This window comes from Orcinus orca, chromosome 3 (genome assembly GCF_937001465.1).
Source record: "Orcinus orca chromosome 3, mOrcOrc1.1, whole genome shotgun sequence".
NCBI classification, from domain to species: Eukaryota; Metazoa; Chordata; class Mammalia; order Artiodactyla; family Delphinidae; genus Orcinus; species Orcinus orca.
Window position 1 is genome coordinate 8,846,779 of NC_064561.1, and position 26,021 is coordinate 8,872,799.

Genomic DNA, 26,021 nt, shown 5'->3' on the forward strand with positions numbered 1-26,021 from the left:
GATGCCCAACGTGCAAAGCGACTCCATATCAAAGCGCAGAAGTCACTCGCTGTCTGCTTAGGGGAGAGACTGCTGTGAGGCGGGCAGATGGCAGGAGGGTCCAGGTCCTGTAGGTGGGGCTCAAGGAAGGGTAGACCCTGGGCATCACAGAGCCAAGCGGCAGCCCTGCCCTCCAGTCCCAGGCCTGGGCCCCATCCTCCACCCCTCTCCGCCCCCTAACAGAAACCCTGAGCCCCGGGCCCCAGACAACTCCAAACTGTGAAGTCTCGCCATCAAATTAGGGCTCTGCTGCCACAATTCCTGTTTTTGAGATGTAAATCAGGATTTTTTTTTTTTTTTGCATGTGAAATTACCGTTCCTGCCTTTTCCGGGGGTTAAAACTCACATGGAAAAGTCACCATTTAGAAGGGTATAATTCAGTGGCCGTTAGCACATTCACAACATTTGCAACCACCAACTTTATCTAGTTTCAAAACCTCATCACCTCCCAGAGATGACCCCATACCCATTTGCTGTCACTCCCCACTGCCCTTCCCCCAGTTCCTGGCACCCCATAGGGAACCACCGTCGCTATGGCTTTGCCTCTTCCGGACATTTCACATGAATGGAATCACACATTATGTGGCCTTTTGTGTCTGGCTTCTTTCAGAATGTTTTCCAAGTTCACCCATGGTGAACTGTATCGTTCTGTTTTATGGCTGAATAATATTCCATCCTGTGGATAAACTACACTTTGCTTATCCAGTCATCTGTGGGCAGCACCTGGGTTGCTACCACCTTTGGGTGACCATGACCAGTGCTGCTGTGAACATACGTGTACGAGATACTGAGTCTGTGTTCGATCCCTTGGGGTGTGTGCCTGGTGGGCAACGGCTGGGTCACGTGGTAACTCCAGCCTGAACTTACCGAGGAGCCACCAAACTGTTTTCCAGTGTCTGTCCCTTGCTTTTAAGAAAGATGTTGGGAGTTCAGTCACCCACCTCTGGGGCACTCCCACCTCCCTCCAAAGACAGTGGCTCAGCTGATCCCACAGGCACAGATGTTTTAGGGGAGGGGAGCCCAGGATGGAACAGAACAGAAACTTGGTCTGTTAAGAGAGGCAGCAGATGGGCAGCCGAGAACACGTACTGGGGCTCTGCCAGTGCCGGGTTCAAGTCCCTGCTCTGGAATGTTAATGTGACCTGACCTGGGCATCGTGAGGACTGAGGTGATGTGTAGAAAGCACCAGAGCAGGGCCTGGGCCACAGGCAGTGCTTCATCCTTGCTGTTATGACATGACCTTTTTTTAAAGGTCGAGGTGGCACTGAGAAGTCTATAAGCACATTCTGGTTTAATCGGCATTTTGACTCTACAAGGTGGTGTCAGTACCTGTCCTGCAGATGGGAAAGTGACTCACTAGGCTGCCTGGCCGGTCCCCGGCAGAGGGGGTGACACAGGCATGTCCGTGGAGGGTATGTAGGTGAGTCACCCAAGGCAGGAGGAAAGAACACTCTCCCCCGGTTCCCAGGCTGGAGGTGCAGAAGCCCATTCGTCCTTCCCTGGCACGTGGCTAGTCTCCTGTGGAAACTGCTGGGGATGACCTGGTCGGGGCACCTGGCCGCAGGCCCCAGCACGTCCCGCTCACAGGAGCATGTGACCGTGGGAGGAATGACAAAGTCAGGTTTATTGCTCTGGGTTAAACCAGTGGAGACAGGATGTGGGGGGGGGAGGGGGACACAGGAAGTTGGTGAAGGCATCCTCCTGGCCTTGGCCTGCGCTTGGCCTGGCCTTGACACGCTGGGAAGCCAGCCAGTGCACTTCTGACCTGCTGATCACCTGCTCACGGGCCAGGCCCCCAGTAAAGCTTGAGGCGCAACCCAAGGCTCTGGGGAGCACGGCCTCTCCTCCCTGCACAGGTCTGAGCACAGACAGGGCTGCGGCGATGGCCTCTGCTGGGGTGCATCCTTAGGAAGGCGTCTTGGTGGAGGCGGGCGCTGCTGCCTTCTTTTTGGTGGGGGCCTTCAACAGCGCCAGCTTCTTGGGCAGGCTGGTGCTGGCTTTCATCAGCACATCATGTTCGATCTTCTTCCGGATCCCGACCTCCAGGTTCTGAGGGAGCAACCATGGCACAATCAGACTGGGACCTGAGGCGGGAGGGAGGGCCTGGTCTGCTGCCCTTTCTCCTGTGAGCTCACAAGGGGCTGGATCAGCAACTCCCCCCGAAACAACACCTGAGAGTCTGGTGGTTGGGGGTTAAGTCCTGCTTCTGCCCCATACTCTGGGAACATTGCACACCGAAAAACCCCTTCTCATCTCTGGATCTCAGCTTCTAAACCTCTGCCCATTTCCACTTTACAGTTGGGGAAACTGAGGCACATGTAGTGAGGAGGCACTTGCCCAGGATTCCCAAATCATGTGAGTGATGGGAGATTGGAACCCAGCACGCCCAGAGTCTCCAGCCTCAGCCTCCAGGCGGGCAGCCTCCCCTTGTCTCTGCTTTGCTAATGGTGAACTGGGGCTCTGAGAAATAGAGGTGCAGGCAAGTTAAGGCACAGGAATCAGAACCCAAGTGTTTGGGTCCAAAACTGGTAGTTTAATCATATTACCTAAACTGCTCCCTTGCCCTACCTGTGAGTTCCAATGACCATGACAACCATGACTGTCACCACACGCCTGGGCGCAAGGGAAACAACAGCAAAGACACAGAAAAACCTCTGCCCTCATGAAGCTGACATTCAGTGCGTGTGGACAACACAGCTGTCAGTGACAAATTCTGGTAAACCGTTTTTTTTTTTTTCCTTCGGCCACGCCCAGTGGCATGCGGGATCTTTGTTCCCCAACCAGGGATCGGAAGTGGAACTGGCGCCCCCTGCAATGGAAGCGCAGAGTCTTAACCACTGGACCGCCAGTGAAGTCCCTCTGGTCAACTGTTGAAGGATAACAGATGACAAGTGCTGCTATGGAGAAAAGAATACAAGGGATGATGAGTGAGGGATGGGGTGGGGTTGCCATCAGGGATAGCTGCTCAGAAGCAACGCTTGCAGACTTGACTGGGAGGAAGGAAGCCGTGCAGATTTCTGGGAGAAGAATCCAGGCGGAGGAAACAGCTAGTGCAAAAGTTCTGAGGTGGGGCAAGGAGCAGTTATGGGGCCAGTGAGGCTGGAGGGAGAGAGGGAGGAGGTGAGGGCAGGGAAAAGATAGGAGTAGAGTGTGCCGGGTCCTGTGGGCTGTGGGGAGAACCTGGGCTCTTCCTGAGTGAGGTGGGAGCCACCGAGCGTTCTGAGCAGAGAACGGAAGTGCCCTGATTCAGGTGCTCACAGGTGCCCTCTGGCTGCTATGGGGAATGGCGGGGCCAGGAGATCTGGGAGGATGTGACTGCCCTGGTTCAGGTGGGAGATGATGGGATGGGACCAGGTTGGGGGGTCAGAGAGGTGGGAAGTGGGTGGAATCTAGATTAATCCTGAAGGCAAAAAGGACGAGATCCAACCTGTATGTGAGAGAAAGGGAGAATCCCGAGTATCTGGAAGGAGAGACTGTGGCAGGATCATGGTGGAGTTGGGGAGCACAGTGGGGGTAGGATCAGGACCCTGGTTCTGGACATACTGAGCTTGAGATGCTCACGAGACACTTTCCCCCTCCGGCTGAGACATGGAGGTAAGCAGGTTGCTGGGTTCCCAGTCTAAGAAAACTGAGGCTCTGGCGATCCAGTGGTTAAGATACCATCTTCCACTGCAGGGGGCACGGGGTTCAATCCCTGGTCGGGGAACTACCGAAAGCTGTGTAGCGCAGCCAAAACAAAAAACAAAAAACTGAGGCTCTAAACAATTTGCTCAAGATTGTAGGGTGAGTTAGTGTGTGTTGTACAGTTAGAATTCAGGTCTGCCTCCACCAGATCTCTTTGTAACTTCTCTTTGCAACCTTAACAAAAATCTCTTTGCAACTTCTTTATAAGATCAACCCTATTCACCTGCACACGAAAAAGCTACACTTAAAAACAAACACAAAAACGTTTATTTCAGCCCTGTGCTGTTCTCAGGGCTTTACAGGTGTCCTATGGCATTGAATCCTTACAACTCTAGGAGAAAACTGCTATCACTACAACCATTTCTTCTTTAAGAAGCTCAGGGTGAAGATATACTAGCTGTCGATGGAACTGCGCTTTGCTCCCAGCACTGTCTTATTGCAAAGCTGGGGTTTTCAACCCCTTTCCCAGGCTGCCTTCCCTCTCGGGGCCTATTAACGAGGACAATTTCAGCGAAAGCAGACAGTGTGTGCCGAACACATTTTGCGCGCCACTCGTGGGTTTAGGAGTCTCACTGATTGGGAGCTAATGTTTCCGTACCCACTGCACAAGGGAGGAAACTGAAGCTCACAGCTCTGGGAGTTCTCCATCCCGGGCCTCTCACACGCTCGAACTCACCTTCTTGAGCTTTTGCTGTTGCACGATGCGTGCCTTCTTGGGTGCGATAACGAGACCTGGGGAGAGATGCGATCTCGTGAGGCCGGAGAACCTCGGGCCCACCTCGTCCCCCAGTCCCCGGCCCGCTCCTCACCGCCCTTCCTCGGGCCCCGGTTCCGCTCCGAGGCTGTCGCCGCTGCCTTGCTCTTCGCTGGTTTCCTCGCCTGGAACTTGCGCTGCCCCTGCGCCATGATCAGTCATGCACCGGAAGAGGCGGGGCTGTGGGAGGTCGCAGACGAAAAACGCAGGGCACGATGGGATACAGTGGGGCCGGAGGGCGGAATGGCTCACGGGATACAACGTGGCAAAGAGTTAAAGTGACCACTACCCACGACGGTCGATGATAGCCAGCATTTCGCAAAAATTTCGAAGTAAAGGTTATAATGATAAGCTAACACTTACTGGGTGCTTATCTGCTTTATAAAACTTATGCTGTTTTATGCTCTTTATACATAAACTTCAAGTCTAGGACTTACGGTCAGGCAAGTGAGGCACTCTGGTGCAAAATTTAAGGGGTGCCCCGAACTTCAGTTATCAAGATAAAAATATTCAACATTCAAAAATAATACTTTAATACAAAGAAAAATCGTCCAAATACAGCCTGTGGACTGGCTGCTTGATGTTGTAAATAAAGTTTTGTTGGAACGAGGGCTGGTATCAGGAGTGAAGGGAGTAGGGTCAGGATACGCAAGGTCAGGGTTTCATTCTATTTAATATCTTTATATTTTGTTCACCATGGATTGTTTTTGCATTAATTTTGATTTTTCAAAAGTAATGCATGAAGCTATTCTTTATCTTGACTACTGAGCTTCTCAGGGCCTCCTCTAAAATTTTGCACCTGAGGTGTCACCCTAATTCCAGCCCTGAGAGCAACCAAAAAGGGAGGTACCAGTATTGTCTCCATTTTGTAAATGAGGAAAACAAAGCATGGAGAGGTGAAGTGATTTGGCCAAGATCACACAACAGAAAAAGCGGTGGAGGACTTCCGTGGCGGCGCAGTGGTTAAGAATCTGCCTGCCAGTGCAGGGGACACGGGTTTGAGCCCTGGTCTGGGAAGATCCCACATGCCTCAGAGCAACTAAGCCCGTGCGCCACAACTACTGAGCCAGCGCACTAGAGCCCACGAGCCACAACTACTGAGCCCGTGTGCCACAACTACTGAAGCCCGAGCGCCTAGAGCCCGTGCTCTGCAACAAGAAAAGCCACTGCAGCGAGAAGCCCGCGCACTGCAACGAAGAGGAGCCCCTGCTCGCCACAACTAGAGAAAGCCCATACGCAGCAACGAAGACCCAACACAGCCAAAAGTAAATAAATTAATTAAAAAAAGAAAAAGAAAAGGCGGTGGAACTGCGATATGAACTCAGGCAGCTTGACTTCAGCTGCTGGGATCTTAAGAGCCATGCAAAGGCCCTGTCTGCTTCCTCTGTTCTGGGAAGAATTGTGGTTGGGGGAACAAGGTCAGCTTTTGGGCAGGCCATTCAATAAGTTTATTATAAAAATAATGGGGGCAGGATATGGACAGCTAGGTTGGTTACTTCTGGGGTCCATCTAGGGTGACCGTGGCACCTAGGGCTTCCTGGAGCTCCTCAGGGGCAAAGACACCCAGCTCTGTGATGATGCCGCCAGTGATGAGGTCGTTGGGGGTGACATCAAAGGCAGGATTCCAAACCCCAATTCCTTCAGGGGAGAGGGGGGAGGCAAGAAAGGCAGGTATTAGGCTCATTGAAAGTTCTCAAGCTATTGTCACCTGTCTCACTCACAGTGGTTTTTGGGATTGGGGAATCCTTGAGAATCTAGAGATCCTCACCCCGAAAGTGCATGAAGGCATGGGTTTTGATACCAGTAATGAATTTAGACCCCCTACATTCCTGGATTGTCACTGTCTAAGAAGAAGCCTTCAAAGTCTTATATACATCCACCCACTTGTGCCTGCTCCAGGAATTTCTTTAGGAAACTCCAAGAATCCACCCCAGGGCCTTTGCATGGGCTGTGCCCTCTGCCTGGATGCTTTCCCTCAGATACGAACATGACTTGATGTTTCACTGCCTTCAGGTTTTTTCTCACATATCACCTTCTCAGTGAGAACTTCTCTGATAACACTGTCTAATCCACCCCCTGCACAGACACTTCCCATATCCTTCTGTGCCTCATTTATTTCTCCTCAGCCTTTACCCCCTTCTAACATACACTGGAATTTTGTTATTTATCTTGTTTGTTGTCTGTCTCCCCGCTGGACTGTCAGCTCTATGAGGGCAGGGACGTTTATGTTTTTTTTCACTCCTGTTTCCCCGGCCCTATCATGTCACCTGGCACTGGCCAAGTGCTCAAAAATATTTGCTGAATGAATAACAATCTCTTACACAAGAGGCTGCAAACTCTGTTTTCTCTGGTTCATAGTTTTTTAAGACCACTGAATTAGCTGCCAGCTTTCAAAGTGTGGGAGCTTTCAAACATATAACAAACGTAAGGCTTCTCTTGGAAAAATCAGAAGTTCTCCTGGGGTCTGCATTCCCGTGATCCTTGGCCAGAACAGAGTATCGGGGTCCCCAGACTGCACCTGGCCCGTGTTACCCAGCTTTCTTGGGGGGAGGGACACGGTGGGTTGTCGACTCTGCTTTCCATGGTCTTATGTTTTGATCAGTGCTAAATAATTAAGCCTCCAGGAAAGAAGGGGCACCAAAAAAATCACGAGAAAATATATTTTTTTTCAGAATGAATGTATCTATTTTTATTATCTATCTATCTATATTCTTTTCCATTATGGTTTATCACAGGATATTGAATACAGTTCCCCGTGCTAGACAGTAGCTCCTTGTTGGTTATCCATTTTAAATATAGCAGTGTGTACACGTCAGTCCCAAATTCCCTATCCCTAACTGGTCCTTTTTATAAAAGGTTTTTGATCATACTTGTTACTATTTAACGAGCACTAAGGGCCAGGCACTGTTCTCCACTTCACGTGGGTTAATTACACTGAACCGCCTCGGGTATATGAGGTAGGTCATGAAAACAGCTCATGGGGCTCTTAGGGATGAATTTTAGGCAACCAGGCTACACAGCCAGGCAGTGTGGGGAGGCTGAGAGATATGTGTCTCTTCATAAGCACTCGGCCAGGTGGTACTCTTATTTCTTATTCAGGTGAGAAAACAGAGGTGGAGAAGAGCAAGGCAATGCGCTCAAGGCTTCCCAACTCATTAGCTGTATCTTCTGACCTTGAATCTGACTTCCAAGATGTGTCTGCTCTAAAATATGGCTTGAAGGAGCATCTTATGCCCCAGAAGGCTGATGACACCCCAAATACCACCTGCTGCCTGTGAAGGGGTCAGGGTGCCTCAACAGAGGTGCCCAGGCCTATGGTGCCCCCCTCTGAGCGGATGGCTTACCGGGTGCCGCAATCCTGACCCCACTGACATGGGTCAGCTCCTGGCCAGGACGCTCCTCAATGATGATCTCCCGGCCCGTCTTCAGGTGGAGGTCACACGACGAGCTGGGGGCAGCCACATAGAAGGGGATGCCGTGGTGCTTGGCGGCGATGGCTAGCTGGTAGGTGCCCACCTTGTTGGCCGTGTCGCCATTGGCAACCACGCGGTCGGCTCCCACGACCACAGCTGGGGAATGAGATGCCGGGAGTCACCACCGGGCCCTGGATGCCTGGAGCCCTGCCCACTGGCACCCCCCACCTGCTGACCTGACACTCCATAGTGGGCCATGGCGGCTGCCGCCATGCTGTCGGCGATGAGGGTGGCGGGGATCTTCTCGTAGACGAACTCAAAGGCCGTCAGCCGGGCTCCCTGGTTGTAGGGCCGGGTCTCCGTGCAGAAGGCACACTCCAGACGGCCCAGGCTGTGCAGCGAGCGGATCACACCTGTGGGGCCCAGCCCACCAGGAGGATGAGATGCAAAGGGACAGATGGGCAGGGCAGCCCACTGGTTAGCAGCATGGTTCTCCAAACCATGCAGTCCCACTCCCGGGCCCTTGCAGTGGCTGTTCTCTCTGCCTGGCACAAATGTGTTTAGAGAATGCCTTCTCCGTGAGGTCTTCCGGGACTCCTCCATCTCACAGAGCAACCCTCACACTGCCAACCCCTACTCTTTCTCTTTAGCACTTACCACCTTCAAATGTATCATACGTATTTGTTCTGTTCCTGTGTCTGTTCCTCCTATTTTCCTGCTCCTGATGGCAGAGATTTGATCTACTTTCTCTACTGCTGGGTCCCTAACTCCTAGAACTGTGCTTGGCACACAGTAGGTGCTTAATAAATGTTGAGTGACTGAAAGAATGGATGCATGTATGAATGATGGGGTACACAGGAGATAAGCATTTATTAAGCATAGATATTTGTTGAGTGAATGAATGAATGTCTTGCCATCAGAGCCTCAGTCCCCAGGCCCAAGGGTGGCACCTAGGCAGGTAGGGAAACCTCCTGGAGAATTTAGGATCAGGTGGAATCCGCTGCCTTGAACTCCAGGACCCAGTCCCCCTGGTCCTGGTCACAGCTACCCTAATCTTTCTTTAGGGGGCTACACCCTACTCCTCAGTCCTCTTGGAGTCCACATCCCACCCACTTTCTTTTTTTTAAATTTTAATTTAACTTTATTTTTATTTAAAAACTATTTAATTTTTTTTTTGGCTGCACTGCACAGCTTGTGGGATCTCACTTCCCCATCCAGAGACTGAACCTGGGCCACAGCAGTGAAAGTGTTGAGACCTAACCACTGGACTGCCAGGGAACTCCCCCCACCCATTTTCTAGGCACATGGCACAGGCCAGGCCTATCGAGTGACTGATCCTAGATGGACAGATGACTCCATCAGAGCCTCCGAGATACAAGGAGACTTTTCTAACACTGTCGGAATAGAGACCCTAGGCTCTTTTCCTTGTGATCTGAACCCTGGCCGACGAGTGGAGCATGAGGGTGATGCCACCATGGAGGAGGGGAGATCTTAGGGATACGGACAGATGGACCCTGATGCTATGATTTGGGCCTCTGGATCCAGTCATGCCTGAAGCCAACCCCCTGAGTGTTTCTGTACAAAAACTAATCAATTCACATTTTGGGGGGTGTATAAAGTGGTTTGGGTTTCTTTCTCTTGCATCCAAAAACGGCCCTCCCCTATCCCTGCGGATGCCCACTCACCTAGGGCTGTACCATAGCCAGCAGTGGCCAGTGCACCGGTGTTGCAGTGGGTCAGCACTATCACCTTGCCGCCCTCGGGGGCTGCCCGCTCTAGGAGGTGGCGGGCTCCCAGGTCCCCGATGCTCCGATTGTCCCGGAGGTCTTTTGCCAGCATGTCCTCGGTCCAGCGGATCACTCTGGCGCCGACAAGGGACTCTGAGCACAAGTCACAAGCCTTCAGGGCCCACACCAGCCCCTCCTCCCTGCCCAACACCGCTCTCCTGGAGCTCTCCTGCTGAAAGCCTCTCACAGCTGTGGGTCTGGACCCTTCTGCCACAGCCACCTAACTGTAACTCCATTTGCTCTTGCGTCAGGGGCTGGGGGACACGGCAGTGAACAAGACAAAAATCTCTGCTCCTCTGGAGCTGACACTGAGGTGGGGGAAGCAGGTGATGAACAGACAATAAAGTGAAGGAAAAGGCAGCGGAGTCAGGAGACAGAGGACAGGAATGAGCTGTATTATATGGGGGGTGGGGAAGGCACAAACCTGAAATTTGAAGGAGAGGAGATTAAGTAGATGGATACCTGGCTTGCAGAAATGGTGTGTGCAAAGGCCCTGAGGCAGAAGGGACCCTGGTGGGGGTTAAGGAACATGGAGAGTATCTGTGCAGCAGATGGGGAGGGAGAGAGTGGGAAGAGAGCAGGGAGAGGGCAAGGGCTAGAAACAAAATTCTTCAAAAGCAAAAACTAGGTAAATGAGGTGGCACTTAAAAGGGCCTCCAAGGGCAGATAGGGCTGGGGACGTTCAGGGAGGTCAAAGTCAGGGCGTTGAGTTCAAGGATCTCGGGGCCAGGCTGCCCGGTGGTGAGTCCCAGCCCTGCCTGTGTGGCACTGGACTAAGAGCACTTTGCCTCAGTTTCCCCAACTGTAACATGGGTCGTTGTGCAAAAAAAAAAAGAAAAAGAATGAATAGCCGCCGGTTAAAGCAGCGCTTGGCACAAGGCCCCTCTACCTCTCTCGGACCGCCTCCTCCGTGGCGCCCTCCCGCTCCGCTTCCTGGGCTGCGAGGTCGGCCAGGTCTCGGGCGGCGCGGGCCATGTTGACGGCGGTGGGCCGGGCGGTGACAAGGAAGCTCAGAGCGTCGCGCACGAAGGCCACGAGCGCGGCAAGTCCGGGTCCCCCGGCGCCCGCCTGCAGCTCCACGGCGAGGCTGAGGCAGCCCACGAGCGCAATGGCTGGGGCGCCGCGCACCTGGTGGGGAAATGGAGGCGTCAGGGACTGCAGGCATGGGAAGCCCCCCACCCCGGTCCCACCGAGCGACCCCACCTTCATAGCGCGGATGGCCTCCCAGGCCTGGCGCACCGAGCCCACCGCCTCATAGCGGCTCTGCTGGGGCAGCAGCAGCTGGTCGAGGATCTGTAGTGAGCCCCGCGAGTAGCGGATCGCCTCCAAAGTCATGCTGTTGCAGCCGCGATCACCGCCTTTCCCGGGGCTCAGCTGGCCGCGCGCACCACAGGCGGGGCCGGAAAGGGCGCAGGAGGCGAGGCCGGGGCCCCAGGGGTGGGACCTCTCCCGGAAGGAGGAGCGTGCGCACATCAACTTCGCGGCCTCCTGCGACCCGCCGACCAGGCGCCGGGTCCTACTTCACCTTCTCCGCCAAACCTGGGCAGTTAGCCGCACCCTCGGAACCAAAATGGTGCCACTATTTATAGGGCAACTATTGCATGCCAAGCCCTGTGTTTGGCGTCTGGCTATAGCAAGACTCCTAAGTGCCAGGTGGGTACCCTCAAGTGCCTGACTTCTCCAGCCAGAGCCAGTGCTGCCTGTGGCCTCACGTAGAGCAAGGCACCAGAAGGGGGTTCTGAGATCCAACAGACTCTTACTGCTGCCTTGAGACCCTTCCCATCCCCGCGGGGAGTAAAGGCCTGCGGGCTGGGGGCCACCACTACCTCCGGACAGGGCACATTACAAGTTCAGCAGAATTCAGCCGGAACCTCAGCCCCGAGAGGTCCGTATGTCTGGTTTGTTCACCACTGCGTCTCCAGTGGCTAGGATAGCGTCTGGTGCACTGCAAGTGCTCCGTTAATATTTGTGAAATGATCCTTCTCCAGGATTTAGGGGGAGGTGCTGGGCCATGAGTCACCTGGTGGATGCTCAGCTGTTTTTTTGCTCAGTTTACTAGTTTCCTTCAAAGGAAGCAACACGCTGGGGACTCTTTCATGACCCTTCCAGGGTGTCCCCATGGGTGGGGGATAATGAACAGCCCACGCCTGTGTGCTCCATCCCTTTCTGCATCCGGCCTGGATCCCGAGCACCCCTGCTGTCCAGTCCCATTTTCATCCTTCATACCCAGCCTGTGCCACCTCCTCCAGGAAGTTGGCACCGATTACAGGCCAGCCTGGGCTACTACCTTTCAACTCTCATCAAGCTGGGTGGGGACCCAGGCTGTGGTCACAGCATCAGCATTGGCTGATGAGATGCTGGGCAAGCTTTGTTGGGTTGCGGGGGGAGGGGTGCAGGCATAGCTCCTGGGCCCATCTAGTAACCTGAGGCAGAGGCAAAGAAGCAGCGTTTTAATGCTGGGAGGTCGGGGGTCCCACAAGGCACAGACACTCTCTCCAGGACCAAATAAATAACAACTCCATTACTGTGAGGAGGTGAGGTCTGGGGAGGGTGGTCACTGAGCTCGCCAAGGGCTGGCGGGTTAGGGGCTGCAGCCTGTGAGGGGCCTCCTCGGTGGGTCTTGGCCTCCTGAGTGAATCTGGCCCCCAGAATCACTCACTCTCCGAACCGGAGTAGTCAGCCACGAGGGAGGAGCTGAGGCTGCAGGGCTGGGGTGTGTCCTGGGGGTTGGCTGCCTCCTGGGAGGAGCCTGGCAGGGGCTGGGGCCTGTCCTGACAGCTCTCCTCCTGCCCCGGTGGCCTACTGTTCTTGCATGTCTTGGCTGTCTCCTGAGAACAGTCTCGGGGGGATGTGGGCCTGTCCTGGGCGGTCCCCTCCGGCACCCGTGGCTCCCCAGACTTGGGGGTCTCAGCTGTGTGCTGAGGGCTCTCTGGGACCTCCCGGGACCGCCGCCGCACAATGCCCAGGTGCCCCACGGTGATGGGGGAGCACGTGGGAGCAGATCTGCGTTTCTGGGACAGCTTCTTCAGGACACTGCTGGCTTTGCTGCTGCTGGCGCCAGGTCCTGGGCTGGAGGGGAACCAGGAGCGGCTGATGATCTCTGTCCGCTTGAGTTTCTGCTTGTCCTCATATGCTGGGGATGGGGAGAGGGAGGGGGGAGGAGGAGGTCCAGAGCCGCCCTCTGCCCGAGCAGCCCCCCATCTCCCCCCACCCCGCCCCCCTCGCCCCCTGGCCCCCACGCACAGTCTAGGGTGTGGAACTTGAGCAGGGCGGCCAGCCTGCGGTCATCCTCTGTCTCCGGCACCAGCGGGATGTCCAGGCTTGCCTTGGCCTGCAGGGCCTGGTCCCTCTCTTCCTCCTCCTGCATGGCTTTTTTCTTTTCCTGTGTTGGGGAGAAGGGGTTGGGGAGGGATGGTGGGTGTCAAAGCCGTGCCTCTTTGCCCTCTGAGCTGGAGGGGAGAATCCCTCCAGTGTTCAGGGTCTCAGTTTCCTTCTCTTCAAGCTTATGCGAGGAAAAGGCCTCACACAGTGCTCGGGACATAGAATTTGTTCAACAGCAGGAGACACAATCATTAGTATGTGTACCACTGGGTTCTTCACTCATTCATTCTTTCCACAGATATTTACAGAATGTCTTTCTGGTGCCGGGCCTTGTTCTAGACACCAGGGACACAGCAGTGAGCAGACAAAATCTTTTGCCCTGGTGGAGCTGACATTCTAGTGGGTGAGCAAGACAAAGTGGTGAGGAGAGAAAGAATGCTGGGAAGAGGGTAGGAAATAGGCAGCGGGTTCAACTTTAAATGTGGTGTGCATGGTAGAGGGGAGAGTTAGGGACAGTATCCTGAGAAAATCATGTTTGAGAAAAGGTGTCTGAGTGAGGGAGCCATGTGGGTATCTGGTGGAAAAGTGTTCCAAGGTGGAGGGAACAGCCTGTGCAAAGGCCCTGAGGCAGAAGTGTGCTTGCCAGTGAGGCGGCCAATGTGGCTAGAGCAGAATGAGCAAGGGAAAGGTGGAGATGGGGGTAAGGAGGGGAAGGGGCAGATCATTTGGGCCTGGTGGGCCAAGGGGAGGACTCTGGCCATTGGGAGCCACAGAGGGTTTTGAGCATAGCGGAGATGTAATCCCACTCAGGCGCTCACTGGCGCCCCCTGGTGGCTGTGAGGGGAACAGCCTGTGGGACACAGGGCATGAGCCCCTGGGGACCAGGGTGGAGGGACTGTGCTGGTCCAGGCAGGAGATGATGGAGGCTGTGGAAGTGGTCAGAGCCTGCCAGAATTTGCTGACAGATGGGGAGAGGGGAGTGGTGGTTATAACAAGAGGACCCAAGGCTGACTCTGGGCTTTACGGGCTGAGTGTCCGGAAGGACAGAGATGCTTCCATTACTGAGAAGGGGAGGATGCAGGCAGGGCAGGTTAGGGACTGATGGGGCTCCTTGGGATGTTACGTTTGAGGGTCCTTAGACCCCATTCGGGGATGCCCACAAGGCAGGGGACACCAGCTCTGGGCAGAGGCCTGGCCAGAGAGATACACTTTCAGTAACAAATAATTAGTAAGAAAACCCACAATTTTACTCCTAATAATAACAACCACAGGATGATCAGAAAAGGTGATGTGAAAAAATGGGAGTGGCAAGATGATGAATACGGAGCTTGTGCCTTGTGGGGTCGCCCGGGATGCTCCTGCCCAGGCTCTGTTTGCAGGCTCCAGGTGTGTAAGCTGCCCCACAAAGCGAGGGAAGAGGCAAAAGTTCTCATGTTCCCAAAGGACGTTCCACTGCCCTGTCGGATGCCCGCGAGGGTAAAAAACCCATATCTATTATACTCCTCTGACCCCAGACCCCCACTCCCTGTGACTTAGCTCCACTGAGTATTTTTGGCACAATTGTAGTAGCCATTGTGTCACTGACAGCAACGCCCTAGGGTGTCCTCCAGCTACGACCCTGTGCCCCTGGGGTCGGGAGTCTGCGTTTGCACCTGCGCCCTCAGTGGCTCTACAAGCAGGTACAGGTGTCTGGCCCAAGCATTTACATGTTGAGACAGGCATTATACATTTTATAGGTAATTTCCTTTTTTATCTCTAGGGATGATTTTGGAAATTACGTGGGGGTGGGTTGTCAAACTATGGATTTTGTTTCAGGACAGCTGAGCGGGCCCATGAAATATGTTAGGAGCTGATCAGTGTCCTCGTGAGCCTCTGCCTGCCCCGGCCATGGGGCGGTGTCGGGACTCACTTGGGCCCCAGCTTGAGGATTTCTTCCCTTTGAGAGTCTGCTGTGAGGGCCAGAGTCCCCAGGGGAAGGGGCCACATGCCTAATAGTAGCTGCTGGGCTAGATGCCTCCCATGGGCGCTGTGATGTGGGGATGTGGTGGCGAATGGGGAAACCGCGGGTGAAATGACCTGCCTATAGCTAGGATGTGGTAGGGAGTGGGCTGGACCTGGGTCTCAGCCTGCTTTTTGTTCTCCTCCCTCCACTGCTGGTGATGCCAGGCCACCCCCGCCTGCCCGGGGTCCTGACCCCGGGCCGGAGCCCTGCTCACCCGGAACCTTTTCCGCAGCATGCTGTTGAGGGCGAAGTCGTCCTTCCAGGCGCTCTGGGCCTCCTGGATGTGGCTCAGGGTGGGGAGGGCCTTCTTGAGTGTGCTCCGGTCAGCCTCACCGTGCTCCAGTCGGAACATGGCATCTGTCTCCAGCTTCTGCTTCTTCTCGTGCTCTGCGAGAGTGAGAGCGGGGCTGGGCCTTCAGGGCCCTGGCTTGGGGCTGGGCTCAGGGCTGGCAGTGGGCTCGGAGCCCACGCTGGGCGCTCACCTGTCGTCAGCACCTGCTCGTTGTCTGCCATGTCCCAGCGCTCCTCCTTGCGCTGGGCGCCGCTCACGATCACGTAGTCGCAGTTGGCGGGGTCTGTCTGCATCTCGATGTAGTTGACGCAGAGGTGGCATTTCATTCGGAACCTGGCAGGGCGGAGGGTGATGGGTTAGAGTCAGGGCACTGTGGCCCGCTTCCTTCCATCCGTGCGCGTCATCAACTAGTGTTCACGGAGCACCTGCTACATGCTGGGCTCCATGTCCGGGGGACAGCCGAGGGTGAGACAGATATGGTTCCTTCACCCCGGCACTGACCTTCTGTCTGGAGTTTGTTCACTTGTTCATCCATCCATTCATTTGTTCGTTCGTTCATTCATTCAACAAACCCTCCTGAGGGGACGGAGCAGAGCCTGCGGGGCCTTGTGGGCCACGGGGAGGACTCAGGCTTTTACTCTGAAGAAGGTGGGAACCATGAAGGGTTCTAGGCAGGATGTGCCCTGACAGACCATGATGGTTTCCAGGAGACCCTCCCAGGGAATAATCATCAGGCAGAGGGTAGAAACTTCCCTCTGACTCAGACTCCTTTGTAGCCCCCTCACCCTGCGGCCCACCAGGCTGCCTCTACCTGTAGATCGGGGTCGTGTAGTAATTGCCAACCTTCTTCTTTTCTGCATTGTAACGAACACCTAGGAGGAGAGGGAGAGAATGAGGCTAGGGCTCAGGCCACCCTCAGCGTCTTTTCCTGGGGTGGGGAGCAGATGGGGGTGGTATTTTACTCCCCTGCAGGGGAGACACCTCTGGAGGACACTGAAATTCAAGCACAAAAGAGCCATGTCTAGGCTGCGGGATGGGTGCTCAGGCCACAGAGGAGGGTGGGCTGGATGGAGCCAGAGGGCCTGGGTTCAAACCCTGGCGCCACCCCACCGGCTGTGCGACCTTAGGCCAGCTGCCCTGGCCGTCTGGCCTCGGGTTCCCCATCGATTGGATAGGGATGCCTACGATGCCTGCCGCACAGGGCTGGTGTGAGAACTGCAGAAGCTATTAATACACACGGATCGCTCAACACTGGGCCAGGTGCTCAGCAAGCATGCAAGAAGGGGTGGCTTTTGGGAATTCCCTCCCTGTCGGTCCAGTGGTTAGGACTCCGTGCTTTCACTGCCGGGGCCCAGGTTCAATCCCTGGTCGGGGAACTAAAATCCCACAAACCGTGGGGTGCGGCCAAAAAAAAAAAAAAAAAAAAAAAAGGTTGGCTTTTATTATTTTTCTAGAGAATCAGGTGTTTTGTTCCTTTTTCACTAATTAGATGGTATATTCTTGACTCTTATCTTGCTTACTGAGTGAAAAAAGCTTAAACTAGAAAAACAGAGCTTGGGGGGGTTGGTGGTGTGGCCTGGCCGGCTGTTCCTTTTCTGGGGGGCTGCTTCTGTTCACGGCCCTGAGGTTGACCCATGTGTGGCGTCAGGCTGCGCCCTGCTCTTTGTCGCCTGAGCGCCTGGAGGCCTTTGGGGCAGATGCCCCTTGCTGGGTCTGATCAGGGGGATGTGTTGGGGGGAGTCATTCCACTTCAGCAGTGGGGTGGCCTGGCCCCTCTTTCTTGCACTGGACCCTCCTGCCGAGAGCTGCCGGCTCCTGTTTACAGAGCGAGCTGCTGCCCTGGGCCAGGCGCCGTGGGAAGGGCGGAGGATCCCTGTACTATAGTGGAGGGAACGGAAGCCAGGAGGGTCGAGTCACCTGCCGCAGGCCTCAGGGCTGCTGAGCAGGGCCGCGGACCCATGTCTGTCCATCCATCTGCGCACCTGTGGGCACGATCAGGGGTCTGAATGCTCACGGTAACAGTAAGGGTAGTGGCAGCAGCAGGTTGAGTTTACGAGCCCTCGCACATGCCACATGCTGTGCACTAAGCACTTTATTTTTTATTTATTTTTGGCGGCGCTGTGCGGCTTCTGGGATCTTAGTTCCCCAACCAGGGATCGAACCCACGCCCCCTGCAGTGGAAAGCGCAGAGTCCTAACCACTGGACCGCCAGGGAATTCCTTGCACTAAGCACTTTATATGCCACACAGGCGGGCGCTCATATCACCTGAATTTCACAGATGGGTAAATCGAGGCACACGGTGGCTCAGTCGCCTGCCAAGGGTCACCAGCTAGGAAGTGGCAGAGATGGGATTTGAACCCAGAGCCTCCTAACCTCTCTGCCATGAGGCATCCACAGCCCACCAGGCACTTGAGCCCACTGTCCCCTACTCGACTCCTGACCGGGACCCCCGCGGAGACGGTCTCTCACGGTGCCCAGCAGTTAAGGGGCTCGCTGGCCGTGCGGCTGAATGGTGGGGGTCAGGGTGGGGAGCAGGGGAGCGGGCGGAAGCTCACCCATGCCGATGTGGTTCTTGCAGCCGTCACACCAGATGTTATAGGGCATCTCAAATCTACACAAACAGAGAACAGCTCATTTGTCCCCGTCCACGTGGGCTCTCCCAGGATCTCCAGGTCAGCGACTCTGGCTGCAGTCACATTGCAAAGGGCATGCAAGTGGGAGGGTAAAGAACGGTGGTCATTCCTGCAAGCAGGCCAGGCCCATCACGTGGCTCTCTGGCCAGCTGACCCAGTCTGGGCGAGCGCCTCTGCTGGGTGCTGCCCTGTCTTCCATATCCCACCACGTCAGCTACATAAGTTTCCAAGCAGAGGAGGAAGCAGGCTTCAGGGAGCACTGGTGTTTGATTCCAGTTTAGCTAAGTTGTTGCAGTGACACTGGTTTTTTTTTGTTTTTAATACATTTATTTATTTACTTTTAGCTGCGTTGGGTCTTCGTTGCTGCGGATGAGCTTTCTCTAGTTGCGGCGAGCGGGGGCCACTCTTCATTGTGGTGCGCGGGCTTCTCACCGCGGTGGCTCCTCTCGTTGCCAAGCACAGGCTCTAGAGCACAGGCTCAGTAGTTATGGCTCACGGGCTTAGCTGCTCTGCGGCATGTGGGATCTTCCCGGACCAGGGCTTGAACCCGGGTCCCCTGCATTGGCAGGTGGATTCTTAACCACTGCGCCACCAGGGAAGTCCCTGGGTTTCTTTTATCCAGTTCTGTTTGCAACGTGCAATTCTGGTAAATTTCCATTAACAGCAGTAATGGAGCTTCTCTTTTAAAACAGAACCATTAAGTCATGAATAATGAGGTGAATTTAAGACCCTGTACAGACGAGATGAAGGCTTGGCAAACAGAAGGCAGGGTGGGTGGCTGGCTCTGGAGTGTGGAGGCATGGTGGGAGTTGGAGGTGACCTTCAGCTCTGTGACTCTTGGGGCCACTGCTGAGATTTGCATCTTGACTACTTTTCCATAGATGTTCCTGCCTCTGACGGTTTTGTCACTAGATGCTCTGCTCAGGCCCAGGGCGGACCCCAGAGGCTGAGGGCAGAGTTCATGAGGCAGAGAAAGAGGCAGAGAGGAGCTTCTGCTTCCCGCCACAGCTGACCCACAGGGTGCTGGCCAGAAATAAGAGGAGAACCCCGGAATAGCCATCGTCCGGGCTTGACTGCAGCAATGGCTGTGATTCTTTATCCTCCCCATGCCCGTGCCCTTTGCAAGATGACTCTGCAGCCATTCCTGTCAAGAGGTGGAGTGTGTTGCCCACCCCCTCCCTGCATCATGACTTGCTTTGGGGAATCAATGAGACAGAAGTGACAGGGTACCAGCTCAGGGTCTCTGCCTCAAGAAGCCTTGCATGCCTCTGCTGGCTCTCTTTTGGAACCCGGCTGCTGCTGTGTGAACAAGCCCAGATTAGCCGGCTGGAGGATGAGACTTGGAACACAGCCCAGTCATACCAACCAAAGCCATGCTGGACCAGCCAGTCCCCAGCCAGGCAACCCCCAAACATGTGAGACAGCCCAGCCCAGGTCAGCCAAGACCAGCCAAGGGCAGCAGAGGCATCCAGCTGAGCTGCAGACTCGTGAACAACACGAGTGCTTAACATGTGCTTATCGTTTTGTTATGCAGCAATGGCTGACTGATACAGCAACTTTCTGCTTTATGGAATTAAGACCCTGCAGCACTGGGCAAAATCAGGGGGTGCTGAACGCTCCTTGAGGTTGACACCAGGTGGCACAAAGGGCAGGGGTCCTCAGGTGATGCCAGGGCCTTACCTGATGATGAGGATGCCCTGGGACAGCTTCCGAGCCCGCTCCCGAAGAGGGTGGCTGTTATGGTATCTGTTGAGTGAGCCATGCTGTGTGGAAAGGAAGAGGGAGCAGATTAGCACTGCTGAGCTGGGGGAGCTCAGGCCCTCTCTCACAGGCCGAGAGAGGCCTCATTCTTATGTCCTGCTGGGAGTGTTAACAGCAAAATGGGAGACACTTAGGCTTTGGTGAAGCAAGTGGGCTTGGAATCAGGAAAACAGGAGTCTGCATCTTACCTCTCCCATTTAGGAGCTAAAAGAGCTGTGTGACCCTGGGCAGTGACCTCACCTTTTGCCTTCCACAGCCCTATGAGTCAACTGGGGACGAGGATCATAATTACCTCCAGGTGTTGTGGGATTAGGTGAGATGACAAGACCAGCAAACCTCTGCTGGGTACCTTAAGTGTGTCATCTCACTTTAATCCCTCAACGTTTCTGGGAGGTCACGTTGCTTTGTTTCCCCTTTGGACCTATGGGGAGACTCTGGTGTAGAAAGACCGAGTCATGTGCAGGGGACCACATAGCTGGGACATGCTGATTCATTTACTAGCCCCTTACTGAGCGCCCACAGTGTGGGGACACAGATGCAAATGAGACAGATGAACATCCCTGCCCTTGAGGCGCGGACGTTCTAGAGGGGGAGATGGGGGGCTTCCCTGCTGGCGCAGTGGTTAGGAATCCACCTGCCAGTGCGGGGGACACGGGTTCAGGCCCTGGTCTGGGAAGATCCCACATGCTGCAGAGCAACTATGCCCGTGTGCCACAACTACTGAGCCTGCGCTCTAGAGCCTGCGAGCCACAACTACTGAGGCCCGCATGCCTAGAGTCCATGCTCCGCAACAAAAGAAGCCACCGCAAAGAGAGGCCCACACGCTGCAACAAAGAGTACCTCCCGCTCGCTGCAACTAGAGAAAGCCCGCGTGCAGCAACGGAGACCCGATGCAGCCAAAAATAAATAAATAAAATAAATAAACAGAGGGGGAGATGGATAATACGCAAATAAATGGGTGATGCATCGAGGAGTTAAGAAGGCTACGGAGAGAAATAAAGCACTAGGTCATGCGATAGAGAACGAGACAGTGGTCAGGGAGGCCCTCTGTGAGGAGAGACCTAAAGGAAGGAAAGGAGGCTTGGGGTCAGAGGGAGGGAGAGGTTCCAGGCAGAGGGAACAGTGAGGAGGCCAGACGAGCTGGAGCTGGGAGGGTGAGGGGATCTGACCCAGAGGCCGTGTGTGGGACCTCATCCTGGACTCCACTGGAAACACACCACACCTGACACTGGGCATGCTGGTGTTTACATGGGTCATTGACCAGGGTCACACTGACCACCTGGGAGGGAAGGCTGCCCCAAGACTCAGGTGACAAGCGCAAGGCAGGGAGACCTCGGGGGCCGCCCGGGCTTCTGCAGCTGTGGTTCTGACTCCAGGAGGGGATGAAGAGTGTGGGGCCCCTACCCGGCGGGGTCGCTATGCTATCGTGGACACGGAGAAGGAAGCCTGCCCCTTACCTTTGTAGGGTTGAAATCCGGAGGGTAGTACTTGTTTACGCCTTTCCTTTCACCCTGGAAAGCAGAAGAGAGACGTGAGTCAGAGAGGGTCCTACAGGAGACCTACTCGTGCAGCCTTGAGGGACGAGACCTGGACAAGGAAGACAGGGATATCCTGGAGGATGGCCCAGGGCTCCGTGTCCCATCGAGGACTGGTGACTTGGGGGAAAAAGCCCCACTGTTGGGAATTCCCCGGCGGTCCACTGGTTAGGACTCAGCACTTTTACTGCCGTGGCCTGGTTTCAATCCCCGGTCAGGGAACTAAGATCCGGCAAGCTGAGCGGCTCAGCCAAAGAAAAACAAACAAACAAAACAAAACCCACTGCCGTCGCTGTGGAAAATTCCGCAAGGGTTAGACTCTCCTAGAGCCATGGCTTTCACAGTTATTTTGGGACCGTGACTTAAGGTAAGACATATTTAACCCCAAATACACAAGCACAGGTTTCAGGAAAGAATGCTCACCCAGCTGTGAATCTCTCTTTTAAATGCTGACAGCCAACTGCTGAATTGACTTATTGACTTAACGATCCACTGAAGCAGTGGGTCTCAAACTTAGCTGCATGTTACAACTACCCGAGGAGTTTCTAAAATACTGACGCCTGGGACCCACGCCCAGAGGTTCTCCTGACAGAGGACCTGCTCTAGGGCATAGTGCCTGGACACAGGGCTTTTCCAAAGCAACCCCGGAAAACACGTGTGTATACACATCCCTGTACATACAGGTCCATTCACAACAGCCAAATGGTGCAAACAACCCAAGTGTCCATCAGTGGATGAAAGGATAAACAAAACGTGGTCCATCCATATCATGGGATATTATTCAGCCATAAAAAGGAAGGAAGCTCTGCTATATGCTGCAAAGTGGGTAAACCCCGAAAAACTCATGCTAAGTGAAAGAAGCTGGATGCAAAGGGACACATGGTACATGATCCCATTGATGTGAAATGTCCAGAACGGACAAATCTACAGAGGCAGGAAGCAGACTGGTGGTTGCCAGGGGCTGCGGTGGGGGAAGGGGAGTGACTGCTGTTGGGTATAGGGTTTCCTTTTGGGGTGACGGAAATGTTTTGGAACTAGACAGAGGTGGTCATTGCAAAATACTGTGAATGTACTAAATGCCACCGAATCATACGTTTTAAAATGTTAGTTTTATGTTATGTGAATTCCACCTCATTAAGAAAAAAAAAAAAAACAGGAAAAAGAAAGAAAAAAGCCCCCTGGGTGATTTCAGTACACAGCAAAGTTTGAAAACCACTGCACCCGAAGACCATGATCCAGAGCTTGAAAATACCTGAGAGCTTGGGGTCAGGGGTGGGGAAGGAGACTTTTAGGGGAGGGAAAGGGCTATTCAGGGGACCCCTTCCCTTCACCTAAAGATCAGAAGAGAAACCCAATGAGCACAGCCTGTCTACTCACCATCTTGGAAGCTGCCTACTGGTCCTCAGCCGCCACTCAGCCAATCTGAAAAGACGACGAGACACTGCTTTGCCGACTCACTGCCCAGTGCCACCCTCCTGGACAGCCTGGCAGACAGTCGCGGCTTCTCTGTGAAGATGCGGTGGGCTGTGCGTGGTGGTGGTGGCAGCTCAGATGATCCTCTCCGCAGGTGTAGGAGGCATCCAAGGAGCAGCGTTTGTCTGTCTGGAAAGGGAGTGTCCTGTCCACTCTCCATCCAACATATATTTCCCAGCTGACACTTCTCATCCCTCCATGGCCCCCATCATCGCTCACCTGGACGAGTACAGTCACCTCCTCCCTAGGCTCCTGGCTCTGCCCTTGACTCTCACGGTCTGTTCTCCTCGTAAGGGCTAGAAGGATCTGTGAAAATATAAATCTGAACTATCACTTTCCTGCTTAAACCCCTCCAGTGATTCCCATCGCTTTGAGAATCAAGTCAAACCCCTCCCCATGGCCTATGGGGCCCCTGCCTGCCTCTCCGAGCCCACCTTTTACCCCTCTCCCTCTCCCTCACTGTTTCAGTCACACTGGCTTCCTGGCTGCCTTCGAAAGCTAAGCAGGTGCAGGCCAACTGCCTTGAATGCTGCTAAACACCTACAATACACAGGATAACACCCACAAGTGTTGTCACAGGTCTCAGCTCAAACATCACCTCTGTCAGAGGCCTCATCTGATCACCTGATCTAAAGTCACTTCTTCCCTGGAGCTTCCACCACATCACCCTGTGTCTGTTTACTTGTTTACAGCCTGTCTCCTCCGCCAGGTGCCACTGTGCTACGTCTCCGGCACCCAGGACAGCTCCTGATAAATGCTGACTTCATCAACCTCTGATAACTGACTGAGGTTCCATAAGACTCAGTGTGGGTGACACAGAGACACTGGGAATTTGGGGTTAGCAGATGCAAACTATTACATATAGAATGGATAAACAACAAGGTCCTACTGTATAGCACAGAGAACTATATTCAATAGTCTAAGATAAACCATAATGGAAAAGAATATTAAAAAAAGAACATATATATATGTTTAACTGAATCACTTTGCTGAACAGCAGTAATTAACACAACATTTTATGTTTTTTTTTGTGTGTGTGTGTGGTACGCGGGCCTCTCACTGCTGTGGCCTCTCCCGTTGCGGAGCACAGGCTCTGGATGCGCAGGCTCAGCGGCCATGGCACACGGGCCCAGCCGCTCCACAGCATGTGGGATCTTCCCGGACCGGGGCACGAACCCATGTCCCCTGCATCGGCAGGCGGACTCTCAACCACTGCGCCACCAGGGAAGCCCTAACACAACATTTTAAATCAACTGTATTTCAATTAAAAAAAAATTAAAAAAAAGAGAGACACTATGAGGGACTAAAGCGTAGTCCAGAATGGGGACTGGCAGATTTTCTCGATTGAGGGCCAGAATTTCTGTCCCAACAGCTCAACTTGGCTCAACTCTGCTGTCACTGCTAGAAAGCAGCCATAGACAATATGTAAATGAATGGGTGTGGCTGCATTCCAACAAAACTTTATTTGTGGACCCTGAAATTTCAATTTCACATGATTGCCACATGTCACAAAATCTTATTCTCCTTTTGATTTTTTCCCAACAATTTAAGAAGTTAAATCCATTCTTTGCTGGTGGGCTGTACAAAATCACGCAGTGGTCTGGTTTTGGCCTGTGAGTGTAGTTTGCTGGCTCCTTGTGCTCGAGTCAGGACGTCTCTGTTTCTGCAAACGTAGCTGCGCGCTAATAGTTACTGTGTGCTACCTGTTGCACAGAGTCCAACATCATTGCCCCATTTACTCTATACTATGTTAGTATTATCTCCAGTTGACGAATGAGGACGTGGGAGCTTAAGTAACTTGCCAGGGGTCAGAAGCTGATAGGAAGGCAGAGCCAGGGTGCAAAGCCCCAGATATAAAGTGTTCCACCATCCCCCCAAACTCCTCTCCACCTCGGATCCTCCACCTGTAAAGTGTGCCCCTGGACCAGATTTTCTTAAAGTCACTTCCAAACTAAAAATGCTTTTGCCAACAAAATAGCTAAGTGCCCACCCAAGCTTTGGGGGCACAGTTCCCTGGGCTGGAATCCCTGCTCCATTCCTCACTAGCTGGGTAACGTTGGCCAATGTCTGAGCCTCCCTGAGCTTATATTTCCTCACCTGTAAAGAGTGGATGACGGCAAGAGGACTTTCTGGAGTTGCTGTAAATGAAATAACATACAAACATGGGTAATGCTTGCACAGAGTAAGTACTCCACTTACAGGAGTTGGGGGTCTTACCGTGGTTTTATCACCCCAGTGAGTGGTACAGGTGGGGCTACAGGGTGGATGTATAGGAATCTCTGGTCCTTGGTGTCGAGAATAATGATAAACCCCACTGGCTCAGGGCATAATGCTTGGGCTTGGATCCCGACTCTGCTTTGCTTGCTAGCGGCTTGACTTTGGGCAAACTGCTTCTCTCTCTGAGCCTGTTATCTTATTTGTAATATGGGGTTTATACAAGTATCAACCTGATGAGGTTGCTGTCAAGACTCAGTGAGTTAAAGTATCTGGAAGAGCGCCTGATGGTGAGTTAAACGTTTGTAGTTCTGATTATTTCTCATGCCAAACCGTTTTACAAGCATCATTTAAAAAAATCTTCACCAAGACCCAAAGAAATACGGGCTTACTGTCCCATTTTCCACATGAGGAAAACCTGAAGAGGTATAATATGGGCTAGGGTCAGGTCTGGGGTCGCAGCTAGGGCCCGGGGTTTTGTGTCGGGGGTCGCGGCTGGGGGACGGGCAGCTCCGAGCATCGGGCCCACGTTCCCAGAGCCCCGCGGCCCCCGGCGCGTTCGACCCCATAGGGCGGCTCCGAGGCCGGGTGAAGCAGTGGACGGACCCCCAGCCGTACCGGGCCTAGCCGCCCCTCTGCCCGCCTGCACTTACCTGCCCTCCTCCTGACGTCACTCCGCGCCCGTCCCGGAAGTCCCTGCTGGGCGCGTAAGGGGGCGTGGCGCACTCCCCGCGTGACAGGGACGCCTGCGCGAGGCGGGGCGAGGCGGCAGCGCAGCGCTGACTGGCTGAATGTCGAACACGCCGCTCGCTCACAGCCGCCAGAGTGGACCAATCCGGGCCTGTCCTTCCCAACTGCGCGCACTACACAATGCCCCACCCTCTGCCCCGCCCACTTTGCCTGACCCAATGCGAGGACCGCCTTTCTGATGATGCTCTCCAGAGAGCGGGATTTCGCCAGCTGAAGCGGTGGAGCGAATTCCAGCTCCTGGGCCAAATCAAACCAGCCCCTTGTGTTTGAATGGCTAGCGAGTTAACAAATGTTTTTAAATTTTTAAATGGTTGGGGGGGGGAATCAAAAGAATAACATTTTATGACTTGTGAAAATCAAAT

The 26,021-nt window shown here is 54.0% G+C and overlaps 3 protein-coding genes across 6 annotated transcripts; all 3 read right to left on the minus strand.

The window, feature by feature from the left end:
* Positions 1 to 1,313: 1,313 nt before the first annotated feature.
* On the minus strand, positions 1,314 to 5,758 carry C3H19orf53 (chromosome 3 C19orf53 homolog). Its single transcript, XM_004277434.4, has 3 exons — positions 4,533 to 5,758; positions 4,400 to 4,455; positions 1,314 to 2,088 (listed from the first exon to the last, which is right to left on the minus strand). The coding sequence occupies exons 1-3, from the start codon at positions 4,627 to 4,629 to the stop codon at positions 1,945 to 1,947; spliced, it is 297 nt and encodes a 98-aa protein (XP_004277482.1). The 5' UTR covers positions 4,630 to 5,758; the 3' UTR covers positions 1,314 to 1,944.
* A 138-nt stretch (positions 5,759 to 5,896) lies between these two features.
* On the minus strand, positions 5,897 to 11,971 carry MRI1 (methylthioribose-1-phosphate isomerase 1). Its single transcript, XM_004277435.3, has 6 exons — positions 10,881 to 11,971; positions 10,567 to 10,805; positions 9,576 to 9,751; positions 8,127 to 8,303; positions 7,822 to 8,046; positions 5,897 to 6,115 (listed from the first exon to the last, which is right to left on the minus strand). Exons 1-6 carry the CDS (start codon positions 11,148 to 11,150, stop codon positions 5,970 to 5,972), a joined length of 1,233 nt encoding a protein of 410 aa, XP_004277483.2. The 5' UTR covers positions 11,151 to 11,971; the 3' UTR covers positions 5,897 to 5,969.
* A 141-nt stretch (positions 11,972 to 12,112) lies between these two features.
* YJU2B (YJU2 splicing factor homolog B) lies at positions 12,113 to 25,635 on the minus strand. 4 transcript variants are annotated; one of them, XM_033401253.2, is made up of 12 exons: positions 25,563 to 25,635; positions 24,793 to 24,833; positions 22,915 to 23,001; positions 22,600 to 22,824; positions 21,145 to 21,198; positions 19,607 to 19,689; positions 17,849 to 17,904; positions 16,104 to 16,164; positions 15,483 to 15,625; positions 15,215 to 15,387; positions 12,921 to 13,059; positions 12,113 to 12,810 (listed from the first exon to the last, which is right to left on the minus strand). In XM_033401253.2, exons 4-12 carry the CDS (start codon positions 22,600 to 22,602, stop codon positions 12,329 to 12,331), a joined length of 1,194 nt encoding a protein of 397 aa, XP_033257144.1. In that variant the 5' UTR covers positions 22,603 to 22,824; positions 22,915 to 23,001; positions 24,793 to 24,833; positions 25,563 to 25,635; the 3' UTR covers positions 12,113 to 12,328. The 4 variants fall into 4 exon arrangements, with proteins under 4 accessions (XP_033257144.1, XP_033257145.1, XP_049563504.1 ...); XM_033401254.2 differs by lacking the exon at positions 24,793 to 24,833 and having other exon boundaries at positions 25,563 to 25,627; XM_049707547.1 differs by lacking the exon at positions 25,563 to 25,635 and having other exon boundaries at positions 24,793 to 25,538.
* Between the last annotated feature and the right edge of the window lie 386 nt (positions 25,636 to 26,021).

Coding starts and splice junctions, on each gene's coding strand:
- YJU2B (XM_033401253.2), bottom strand. Junction 19,690..21,144: donor CGGATTTCAACCCTACAAAG/GTAAGGGGCAGG, acceptor CTTTCCACACAG/CATGGCTCACTCAACAGATA. Junction 17,905..19,606: donor CAGGGCATCCTCATCATCAG/GTAAGGCCCTGG, acceptor CTGTTTGTGTAG/ATTTGAGATGCCCTATAACA.
- C3H19orf53 (XM_004277434.4), bottom strand. CDS start 4,629: ATGGCGCAGGGGCAGCGCAAGTTCCAGGCGAGGAAACCAGCGAAGAGC. Junction 4,456..4,532: donor CCGGGGCCCGAGGAAGGGCG/GTGAGGAGCGGG, acceptor ATCTCTCCCCAG/GTCTCGTTATCGCACCCAAG. Junction 2,089..4,399: donor AACAGCAAAAGCTCAAGAAG/GTGAGTTCGAGC, acceptor TTGCTCCCTCAG/AACCTGGAGGTCGGGATCCG.
- MRI1 (XM_004277435.3), bottom strand. CDS start 11,150: ATGTGCGCACGCTCCTCCTTCCGGGAGAGGTCCCACCCCTGGGGCCCC. Junction 8,047..8,126: donor GGCCCACTATGGAGTGTCAG/GTCAGCAGGTGG, acceptor CTCATTCCCCAG/CTGTGGTCGTGGGAGCCGAC. Junction 6,116..7,821: donor GGTCAGGATTGCGGCACCCG/GTAAGCCATCCG, acceptor TCTCCCCTGAAG/GAATTGGGGTTTGGAATCCT.